General features: G+C 35.5%; 1 protein-coding gene across 7 annotated transcripts in view; it reads right to left on the bottom strand.

Moving 5' to 3' along the window:
• The window catches only part of LOC145672942 (very long chain fatty acid elongase AAEL008004), a 576,849-nt gene that overhangs the window by 55,136 nt on the left and 509,103 nt on the right, over nt 1–12,610 (bottom strand). For all 7 annotated transcript variants that reach the window (XM_081742175.1, XM_081742176.1, XM_081742178.1 and 4 more), the window contains 2 exons: nt 8,722–8,885; nt 162–352 (listed from right to left, as the gene is read on the bottom strand). In XM_081742175.1, coding sequence (XP_081598301.1) covers nt 162–352; nt 8,722–8,782 — 252 coding nt within the window. In that variant the 5' untranslated portion in view covers nt 8,783–8,885. The remainder of the gene's footprint in view (nt 1–161; nt 353–8,721; nt 8,886–12,610) is intronic.

Raw genomic sequence — 12,610 nt, 5'->3', positions numbered from 1 at the left:
GTTTTCATAATTAAATAAAATAAAATTAAGCAAATTATTTGTTCCATAGTATAGTATCTAATTTACTAAACACAAACTGCAGTACCTGGTTTAAATCCAAGCAAATTAAGAGTCTATAATTTTGATTAACTTAAATGTAGTTTTTGTATTTCAATGCTTACCTCCCAGAAAAGCCACGCACTAAATAATACTTGTAAGAAATTATAAACTATTAATACATTCCGTAGTTCTAAAGGTTTTCGATTTTCCATGAATCGTGGTCCTAGTACTTTTACCAGATACACGTAAAATAAACATACTCCTAACGTTGGGAATGGGCTGTTCATCAAGAACCATCCTCGAACTCTGGGATCTGGAATACAAACAAAATAGCAATTATTACTAGGGTCCACACTGATAAGAACACTAAAATCTCAAAATAAGTAAATAAATAAATAAATAAATGAGTGAGTTTCGTTCTATACTGTAAAGTTACGGTAGATTTCCAAACTATATGGCCCAATATTGAAATTGATAATTTTATCCCTACACTTGTGGCTTCAATAGAAGGATATGGGTAGAGATTGAATATATTATTGGGACGGTGAATCCACATTAAAAAAAAAAAAAAAAAACTAGGGATACGGGCAGATTGAATATATTATTAAGACGCTGAATCTACATATAAAATGAATAGGAATACGGGCAGAGATTGAATATATTATTGGGACGATGAATCGATATATATAAAACTAGGGATACAGGTAGATTGAATATATTATTGGGACGGTGAATCCTCATTAAAAAAACTAGAGATAGGGCAAATTGAAAACACTATTGGGGTGCTGAATCCACATATAGAAGGAATAGGAATACGGGCAGAGATTGAATATATTATTGGGATGGTGAATCCATATGGAAAAAACAACGGATACGGGCAGAGATTGAATATATCATTGGGACGCTGAATCTATAAAAAACCCTAGGGATACGGACTGAGATTCAATATATTATAGGGACGCTGAATCCAAAATTTAAATAAAAACTAGGGATATTGGCAGAGATTGAAGTGACTGCGGCTTAAACCTTAGCTTCCGAATATTTAGAGGTTATACTGTATCAGCTTACTGCATAGCGGAACTTTTGTTTTAGGAGTCAGATGAACTACCAGTGAAACGTGACATGTGATAAATACACCCTCTTAGAGAAAGATCTTATTAGCTAAGCGGGTCCTTAAGTTGACATTCTGAAACTAGTGTTCTTGTTCCAGAAGTGCTTACCTCTTTATTCCAATAACACAAAAAGGTTTAGTGAAGGTTATTTTGCATAGTTTTGAATGCTACTTGAGTATTAAGTTAATCTTTATAGAGTACTCCTAATGGATGAGTCGAACTAATTTCATCACTTCAGGCGACAACGAAACTGCAAAGTAACGAAAGTTACCATGTATGTTCCTAATTGTACCACAGCTAGGTAAAGAAGATATCGGCCGGTAGATCATTCACTGGTGGTGGATCTAGCCCGGGGACGGGGGGCCTAGCCCCTTCCCCAGTTATTTTGAGTGACAAAAATAATTCAAATATTATTTATATATTTTCGAAAGTTTATAGTAAGCACTGCTTTTTATTCTTTATTGGAAAATTTTTGAAGTCTAGTTCCTGTTAACAAAGTGTGTAAATGGATTCCAAACTAAAATGATTTGCGAAAGCTAATGATATAAGTATCATAGTCTGGGTTATGGCTGACCCCCCAGTTTTATCTTCTAGATCCGCCACTGTCATTCACATTTAGTTTCATACAATACGATTTCGTATCTTCCTTATCTTTAATCTACTTATTTATTTATTTATTTATTTTTATTTTATTTATTTATTTGTCTTTTGAAGTTCTTTGTTTTGTTTATTGTATATTGGTATATTTACCACCAAGTCGAAGGGGAACCCATTTGGTACTTCATTCGACTGAAAGTAACATTCTGAAAGAACAAATACCGGGTACGGTACGTTACTATAGATATGTGGACGACGTACTTTCCTTGTAAAAGGAAAATTTACAGCTAAATTTTTTAACTGAATGAACTGAATTTTATCCTTGGTAATTTGTGATTTATACTATAGTAGAAACAAAGTAGACTTATTTATTTAGATCTCAATTAAGAAAATACTCGTGTAACAATAAGTTCATTACTATAGTGTCCACAACAAGTCTACAGCCAGTACACAGCACACACATTATAAATGATGCTCATTCTGCAAGTAGCAAAGCAAATATTTGGGAGAATTTCTTTTTTACGGCCATTTGATTTAGCTTTCTGAAAATAGACTTACAGATAGAGATTGATGATTTATTGAAGCTAGATAGTGCGGATGGTGGCTAGCTAGTAGCTAGTCAGCAGTAGCTAGATTTATTGAAGTTAGCTAATAGTAACCAATATTACCATTATTAATTAACTGGTATAACCAGGTTAAAAGGGATTTACGTTCTGATAGACCTGAAACTGATACGAAAGACATAAAATAGGTGGGATTGCCTCTTTTTTTCAGATTGAAAACTGCATTGAATAAGATCTATACGCAACATAGTTTGATGAATAGTTATGAAAAGCATGGATGCAAGATGTCGCTGAAAATTCATTTTCCCACACAGATATCTGGACTTTTTTCCATCGATGAGCATGGCAAATAGTTTCACCAAACAATAGCACCAATGGAGAGAAGTTACAAAGCGAATGGAAGCCAAATATGCTTGCAGACTATTGCTGGGGATTGCTTAGGGACACCAAGGACACTCATAGGAGAAAGGTCAAACACAAAGCAATAAACTAGGTATGTATATTGTTTGATACGCAGTGTTCTTTCTCACGCGCGTAGTTATATACCGCAATGTGTATACTCGTCCTTGACGTATATTCCTTTATTAACATTCGTCCTACAACTCTGGTTAACTAACTTTTTCTTACCTTGTATTCCAGTAAGCTGTGTACACTTTTATATGTTATACGCTGAATAAATGAGGGACGGAGGGGTTACTGAGCTTATGTTTGCATAGCGCAACTGCAAGTTTTGTAAGTTGTCTCAATTTCTCCAAAAAGAATTTTTTCCTATTTTTTTTAATTTCTTCTTCTTCTTTCACACATTTTTTCTCACCCTGTGTTCGAGCTCTCAGTGATATTTTAATATATTACACCTGAATGCGGAAGATGTGTGTTATTGAGCTTATATTAACGTAGTGTCTTGTAAGCCTTGCAAACTTGCCTCATTTTCTCCATGAAACCAGCTTTACACCAATTTTTTCAATGTCTTCTTCTACTACAAATTTAGCATGATGGGTCCCAAATATTTCTTGCTAGAATTTGAGTTCCATAAGCTTTCCAACGAGGTACCATTTGTTATTCTGAGCTAATTAGAAGAGGCTCACAAAGGCTTTCAACAAGAAGTTCTGCGATTTCCTTGAAATTTAGGCCAGGATTTATTATAACTGGCATTATTTCTAAATCTGAGAATGCAGGGCAAAACTAAGATCAGGTTCGTTTTCAGCAGCTTAAAAACTATAAGGAACACCTTTCACGCAAAGAAATTTTTTTGAAGTTTAATTTTGCTGACAGTGTTATTAATCATCTGCATGCCTCGTAAGTAACATATATCCAATCAATATTTATACAAAGCCATACAAACACACAAAAAGTAATTAGCAGTTCTCGTGCCACTTGTAAACAATGTTTTTCTTACAATATTTTTCATATTGAAACAATATCATCATAAAATACATAAAATAATTAGTGGTCCTACGCGCTATTTGTAAACAATACTTTTTATAACATTTTTCAATGTTGATTAAAGAATTAACACTTATGTTAGCAGTTTTTAGATTGTAATTATTATCCGTTGGTTTCATAGTTCTTATTTTCCGTATTTTAAACTTTTCTTTTGTCTTCCAGAAACAATTTCATTCTTGCTTATTGGTTGCCTTTGTTCTCAAGCTATATATGATGGCATTTGGTAGCATTTTTTTTATATTATTAATTTCTGTTGAAAAAAAAAAAAAATCTACTGGTTGGTCCTAACAGCGTTGTTTCCAAATAACAGTTCTATTCGTAAGTCTTAACAAGGACAGTTAGGAACTGTGAGCCATTATTGATAATCTGTACCATGTTATATAGAAGTTTAGAATCAATTATTTACCTTCCTTAAATGTAGAGTTTAGGCTTAGCGTCCATACAACTTCTAAACATAAATACACTAATACTAATTGAGTCCTTTATTGTGGGATATTTCCATATTCTAGATTGATTGATTCAATTAGCAAGAGAGATCCAACCTAGCCATGCAATAGAGTAGGCCATCTCTCTAAGTTGCCCACCTTCTCATCTTGGCCTGGTTCGTCTTAAATTTGCATATTTCCCATAAGACATTCGTTACTTATTACTTTGTAAGTTTGCCACCTCTCTATTTTAGAAGTTGACCGTATTGAAGCAATGTTTAACCTAAGATGATAATGATAAGTTTACCTTGTATCTTGGCCACGCAAAATATCGTTTTGTTATTTTTCTTAACTCTTTCGTATTCCCATACGCAAGGCAGATGTTCTGTATTTGTGACTGGAGACAAAGAAGCATGGATTCCCATGATTTGTTCTTGGAGATCAATGGCCAGAACACTACCCTGATAAAGGGATGGTGGACGAAGATGAGAATAAGAAAAAGCACATATAGGAATTCAGGAAATTGTTGTACATATTTGTTTACGCTGTCTGTTTTGGTAAAACCATTAGCTATATGGGCTCCTTTTATAAGTAGGGAGCTTTAGTAATTCCGGAAAATTCCTAAGGTTAGAGCTAATTATCTCAATTGTCAACTAGTAGCACCTGATGGCTTGTCGAAAGGTAGCGGAAGTTTTGAGATACGAATTCCCTTAAGATTTTCAAAAACAACAGCTTTTGCTCCGAGGGAAATATTTGTAGCTCATTAACAAGAGGTAGTTAACTACAAAATTAGAATGTGCATATGTATCCAAAATTAAATAAATAAATAAATAAATAAAAGAAATTTGTCTAGAATGAACCACCATGAATAAATTTGTTATTAATAACTGATTGGCTATTTTTCGAAAGGTATTTGTCACTGTTTAATTAGTTCGAATGAAAGTTTCTCTATATAGATTATTTAAACGTAGCTGTCATGCCATTGCCTATTAAAATTTTACAATCAAGTAATACTAGAAATCCTATTCTAAAAATACACCAATCACACTTATTTTCTGCAAGTTGGCCACTTTTCAATGGAACCGATAGTGGCCAACATAGACAGATTTCACTGTATATATTAACATAATTAGATATTTTACCGAAGAATCCTGAGATTAATATCTGTCTTTGTTTACACAGATTCACCAAAACTTCCTAATCGAAGTATGTGCAACCTTCAGTGGTATTTTGAGCACAGTACAAATATTCTGTGACACTTTGTGCCCATTCCAATTCTCAATAAGTACCACGGCCCAATTATAGTTATATTTAATCTTTAAGAATCAAGAAGAAAGAAAACTTCCAGAAAACCATCGTTATTCTTGGAAGCGCTGATATCTGGATTAAACTTATACCTCTTAGCTTTCGTCACTCCCATGGAGCCTTGATCACGGAGGAGAAAAATAGAAAATGTGATTAAAAAAAAAAAAACTATCAAATAAATAAAAAGGATGAACTCCCCAGGGTGAAACGGAACAAGAAATATCTTGTCCATACTTGTCGGTCACATGTCAAATTCTATATTATTATCAGCTTTCAATGTGAGAAAAAAAATGTCAAGATGCAGGGTCGGCCCTAGGCAATTATCGCCCCATGCAATGGCGTCATTTGCTGCCCCCTTTCTCCAGTAGGAGCAAATCTTAAAAGCCACGATTTTAAGTATGCTACTTAATCATGAACAACGAAGGGGAGGGGAAGACACTCGCACTCAGAAAGGCCTAAACACTACAAATACAATCTCGTTGTGTCTTTTTATCTTTAAATAATAATCTGTTATGTTAATGAAAGATATAAAGCAAACACACCTGCAAAGGAAAGATGGTCAGCCTTTTATATATATAATTCAATATCGAGCTTCAATCTCAATACATCAATTTGCAATTCCAATACAACTAGCTCATTTAACTATCATGACGTCTGTTTCCAGGAAGAAATATTTATTTTAACTAACATAGTTATTACAGATTTTGCCGCTCCTCGAAACTTGCTATGGGAGTTTGGCTACGGGCATAAAATTCAAGTACTCGCCAACTACCTTTATAAAAATTGTTGAGTGAGTGCCGCAGGATTCTGACACTTAGATATTTGGATAGGGTACATACTAGTTCCTAAATGAAGTCTTGACCCGACTACGGTAGGTCCCATAGTTTTGGAGCTAGGAACCTCTGAAGTTCATTTTATCATGTTTTCGGCAGCCTATAACTCCTAAAGAAAATATTTGTGCATCCAGGTTGGTCTATACTTTAGTCTATCTTTGTATCAGGAATCACCTCCCAAACGTTGTCGGTGTTGTTTCTAACACCCTCTATATGAAAAAAAAAAAAGTATTACCTAGCAGATTACCTATTGTTGCTGGTGTTCTTCTACCGATAACACATATATTTCTAACAATGACACGTAGTCTTAACAGCTACGTACATATTACTTGAAGCATGTACTATACGACAGGCAGCTGATGTTCCGAGTAGTATAGTTGCTAACGTTATCGTCTTTCGTGACCCGGGTTCGACTCTCGGTCGAAAAAGTGTAAAAGCTTTTTCAGGTTAGCCATTCTGAGATATTTCACACCAAGCAAATGCCAGGATGTTACCTAACATATAGGTCGCTTCCTTCCTTCCCCATTTCTTTTGTTCTTCCCCAATTCGTCGGGACGTCATCCCTCATACGTGACGGGCTATAGATACCAAAAGCCAAGAAATTTAAATCCTAATCCTAACGACCAGCAGTTTTCGACAGACGGTGCGTTTTTTTTTTTTTTTTTTTTTCTGTGTTTTTACTACGTTTTCACCTATATTTTCGTCCGTGAACAAGGCTTCAGAGGAGAGTTGAAAGTTAGAAAGTTTAAGATATTTTCAGGTATGTTGATTGTTAAAAGTCCGTAGTATGTTAGGATATTTATCAGAAAACTAATTTCTTTTATTTATTAATTAAAGTGAACTTAAAACAATTATACAGACTGTATCAAAAAGGCCTTTACAGCTTTGAAAACTCATTGATTTATTCATTTATCCTACAGACATGGTTTTGGTGTCATTTTGTGGCAAAATACATCAAGTTTTGATTCACGTAGTACACTAGTTCAGCAACAAGTCACCGTAAGCGCTAGCGGCAGTTGCAGCTGCAGTTGCCTTTACTGGTCCCGAGCGTGCTAGCTGAGAGTTTTGGTTTGAAGAATCCAAGTCTGCGACAATTGTGCATTGTAATTTTCGTACAAAGTATGGTAAAGATCCTTCCAGTAGGCGTACTATTTATCAGAATCATTAGGTGTTTTATTGAAACTGGATGTTCGGTAAGACACAACAAATCTTCAGGTTGTCACCGTACGTCAAGTGAGAGCAAGTGAGACAGATGGGATGTGACCGCATCACCAATCGAAGCCACACTGAAGCAAGCTCGGACTGGCCAGGGCAGGAGGGCAGGAATTCCTACCGGGGCCCTCTCTCTTATTATATATATAGTTTAATAAATACTGAATAACATGCAAACTAAGACAAAACATCTCTGCTGTGTTGGAGCGTAATTACTCGTTGTAGTTTGTTCCATTCCTAGAGTTGGATGGTCCGCAGCGTTGAAAGTAGTCTTGAGGTCCCATTATTGGAATGAAACTCACAGTATTATAAAGTCCTGTTTGGGGACCTTTGTGGTCCAGTGAAAAATATATTTCAACAATATGAAGAATGGGGTCCAAGCAACATATTGTCTAAATGTCTATTGAGGGCTCATAAATGCGAAAATGAGATTGCTTTTTTGAAGTTCTGCTGCGGTCCCTCTGTTAGTCGTTTGACAAGTTATTGTAACACCATAAAAAAATCAAAAAAGGTCCCCACCCTGGGACACTATTACCACGCGTAAATGAATCTGACAGCTTTATTACGAAACCCCCCCCAACCCCACCCCGCAATAAAATTAAAAAGATGGAACTTATTATACTTTGTGAGGATCCTACATGCTACATGGGAAGGGAATATGGAGCCCTCCCAAGTCAGGCTCCTGCCGGGGCCCTATATCCCCCAGTCTGAGACTGCACTGAACCTCTTTATGTATAAGGTTTAAAAAAATGTATTTTGCCACAAAATGACATCAAAACCATTTCTAAGCTAAATAAACAAATCAATATGAGTTTTCAAAGTTGTAAAGTACTTTTGATACACCTTATAATACCCATGAAAGGGAGATGTTGGTTGCATATCTTCAGCAAAAAGATCGTCGGAGTAGGATGAAGTTTGGAAACAAATGCAGAAACAAAGTAATGGAGAATAAGACGAAATTCCTACAAATTAAGCACTATTTGATATTAGTTCCTTGTATCTCAAACATTCTATAAACTGAAATGTAAACAGCATATGACACTCTTACTTCAGTCTAACAAAAATCAGTTTTCTGAATAAAAAAAAAAAATCACCAGTGCTATTCGAGTGTTGCTAACATACTAAATACCTGTCTTAAGGAACTACACACATTGCACACTTATGATAGACCTTGCTTTAATTAACCACGTACCTCCATTCTTCTCCATAACTTCATGGTAGCCATCGATTATCTGCCTGATAAGCGTCGCCATTTTTGTTTTGGCAGTGGGTGTTGACAAGTGTGTCTGTAAATTGTTTTCACAGGCCCTGTCCTACGACGAGATTGTTCAGGTGTCCACAGGGAAGACACCTTACCTGCAAAATTGAGGAATACAGTTAGAAAACTCCAAATATAAAGTGAAAAATAAATAAATAAATAAATAAATAGCATGATATGAATATTCTATAATGTATCAATCATAGTGGTCAGTCATATTCGAGTGGTTGTTATTGATTCATATGTATTAATATTGTTGAAATATGCAATTAGGGAAAAAAGTTTATTCATTTCAGTCATGTTAAATCTTGCATGTTAATGAAGGAATTAAAGGATATAGCATCTCCAATATACTGTATTGTAACATATTGAAAGACAGCAATTTGCAATGTGTCAAGATTTATCTATCCTGTTTTTTCATGCAATTACAAAATTACTTAAACTACAAATATATACTTAAAGTGAAAGAAGAAATAAAACCCTCTTTCACTTTTAAATAACAAAACCCTTTAAAACAACCGAAGGACTTTGGTGTCCTAATCTGTGAGAAAACTTTGGTGAATCCCACTTAACCTTCACTCCATTATTCACATTTTATAGTCTCTTTTAGCCTAAAGAAGACTATCATCATCATCATCATCATCATAGGTATTCTACCAATAATGGCAAGTCATTTGCCGCAACTGAGAAGCTTCCATGCTCCACGGTCTTCCGTTAACCTCTTCGTTTTCACGTACTTTTTTTCTGTTTTGATATCATTCATTAATTGTAGTCTCCTTCGCACCCTCAGCTCTTTCCTGCCACCACACCCTCTAGCACGTTCCTCATGATACAGTTCTTTCTTAGCCAATGTCTCAACCAGTTTCTCTTCCTCTTCTTAATAATATCTAAAATTGTTCTTTCCTCCCCCATCATTTCTAATACTCTGTAGAAGTCCCTCATGATACAGTTCCTTCTTAGCCAATGTCCCAACCAGTTTCTCTTCCTCTTCTTAATAATATCTAAAATTGTTCTTTTCTCCCCCATCATTTCTAATACTCTGTAGAAGTCCCTCATGATACAGTTCCTTCTTAGTCAATGTCCCAACCAGTTTCTCTTCCTCTTCTTAATAATATCTAAAATTGTTCTTTTCTCCCCCATCATTTCTAATACTCTGTAGAAGTCCCTCATGATACAGTTCCTTCTTAGCCAATGTCCCAACCAGTTTCTCTTCCTCTTCTTAATAATATCTAAAATTGTTCTTTCCTCCCCCATCATTTCTAATACTCTGTAGAAGTCCCTCATGATACAGTTCCTTCTTAGCCAATGTCCCAACCAGTTTCTCTTCCTCTTCTTAATAATATCTAAAATTGTTCTTTTCTCCCCCATCATTTCTAATACTCTGTAGAAGTCCCTCATGATACAGTTCCTTCTTAGCCAATGTCCCAACCAGTTTCTCTTCCTCTTCTTAATAATGTCTAAAATTGTTCTTTTCTCCCCCATCATTTCTAATACTCTGTAGAAGTCCCTCATGATACAGTTCCTTCTTAGCCAATGTCCCAACCAGTTTCTCTTCCTCTTCTTAATAATATCTAAAATTGTTCTTTCCTCCCCCATCATTTCTAATACTCTGTAGAAGTCCCTCATGATACAGTTCCTTCTTAGCCAATGTCCCAACCAGTTTCTCTTCCTCTTCTTAATAATATCTAAAATTGTTCTTTTCTCCCCCATCATTTCTAATACTCTGTAGAAGTCCCTCATGATACAGTTCCTTCTTAGCCAATGTCCCAACCAGTTTCTCTTCCTCTTCTTAATAATGTCTAAAATTGTTCTTTTCTCCCCCATCATTTCTAATACTCTGTAGAAGTCCCTCATGATACAGTTCCTTCTTAGCCAATGTCCCAACCAGTTTCTCTTCCTCTTCTTAATAATGTCTAAAATTGTTCTTTTCTCTTCCATCATTTCTAATACTCTGTAGAAGTCCCTCATGATACAGTTCCTTCTTAGCCAATGTCCCAACCAGTTTCTCTTCCTCTTCTTAATAATATCTAAAATTGTTCTTTTCTCTCCCATCATTTCTAATACTCTGTAGAAGTCCCTCATGATACAGTTCCTTCTTAGCCAATGTCCCAACCAGTTTCTCTTCCTCTTCTTAATAATATCTAAAATTGTTCTTTTCTCCCCCATCATTTCTAATACTCTGTAGAAGTCCCTCATGATACAGTTCCTTCTTAGCCAATGTCCCAACCAGTTTCTCTTCCTCTTCTTAATAATATCTAAAATTGTTCTTTTCTCTCCCATCATTTCTAATACTCTGTAGAAGTCCCTCATGATACAGTTCCTTCTTAGCCAATGTCCCAACCAGTTTCTCTTCCTCTTCTTAATAATATCTAAAATTGTTCTTTCCTCCCCCATCATTTCTAATACTCTGTAGAAGTCCCTCATGATACAGTTCCTTCTTAGCCAATGTCCCAACCAGTTTCTCTTCCTCTTCTTAATAATATCTAAAATTGTTCTTTTCTCCCCCATCATTTCTAATACTCTGTAGAAGTCCCTCATGATACAGTTCCTTCTTAGCCAATGTCCCAACCAGTTTCTCTTCCTCTTCTTAATAATGTCTAAAATTGTTCTTTTCTCCCCCATCATTTCTAATACTCTGTAGAAGTCCCTCATGATACAGTTCCTTCTTAGCCAATGTCCCAACCAGTTTCTCTTCCTCTTCTTAATAATATCTAAAATTGTTCTTTCCTCCCCCATCATTTCTAATACTCTGTAGAAGTCCCTCATGATACAGTTCCTTCTTAGCCAATGTCCCAACCAGTTTCTCTTCCTCTTCTTAATAATATCTAAAATTGTTCTTTTCTCTTCCATCATTTCTAATACTCTGTAGAAGTCCCTCATGATACAGTTCCTTCTTAGCCAATGTCCCAACCAGTTTCTCTTCCTCTTCTTAATAATGTCTAAAATTGTTCTTTTCTCTTCCATCATTTCTAATACTCTGTAGAAGTCCCTCATGATACAGTTCCTTCTTAGCCAATGTCCCAACCAGTTTCTCTTCCTCTTCTTAATAATGTCTAAAATTGTTCTTTTCTCTTCCATCATTTCTAATACTCTGTAGAAGTCCCTCATGATACAGTTCCTTCTTAGCCAATGTCCCAACCAGTTTCTCTTCCTCTTCTTAATAATGTCTAAAATTGTTCTTTTCTCCCCCATCATTTCTAATACTCTGTAGAAGTCCCTCATGATACAGTTCCTTCTTAGCCAATGTCCCAACCAGTTTCTCTTCCTCTTCTTAATAATGTCTAAAATTGTTCTTTTCTCCCCCATCATTTCTAATACTCTGTAGAAGTCCCTCATGATACAGTTCCTTCTTAGCCAAGGTCCCAACCAGTTTCTCTTCCTCTTCTTAATAATGTCTAAAATTGTTCTTTTCTCTTCCATCATTTCTAATACTCTGTAGAAGTCCCTCATGATACAGTTCCTTCTTAGCCAATGTCCCAACCAGTTTCTCTTCCTCTTCTTAATAATGTCTAAAATTGTTCTTTTCTCCCTCATAATTTCTAATACTCTGTAGAAGTCCCTCATGATACAGTTCCTTCTTACCCAATGTCCCAACCAGTTTCTCTTCCTCTTCTTAATAATGTCTAAAATTGTTCTTTTCTCCCCCATCATTTCTAATACTCTGTAGAAGTCCCTCATGATACAGTTCCTTCTTAGCCAATGTCCCAACCAGTTTCTCTTCCTCTTCTTAATAATATCTAAAATTGTTCTTTTCTCCCCCATCATTTCTAATACTCTGTAGAAGTCCCTCATGATACAGTTCCTTCTTAGCCAATGTCCCAAC

Source organism: Thermobia domestica, chromosome 16 (assembly GCF_964235325.1).
Source record: "Thermobia domestica chromosome 16, izTheDome1.hap1.1, whole genome shotgun sequence".
In the NCBI taxonomy this organism is placed as follows: domain Eukaryota; kingdom Metazoa; phylum Arthropoda; class Insecta; order Zygentoma; family Lepismatidae; genus Thermobia; species Thermobia domestica.
Note: the sequence above shows the minus strand (reverse complement) of the source record. Positions and strands in the feature narration are given on the sequence as shown.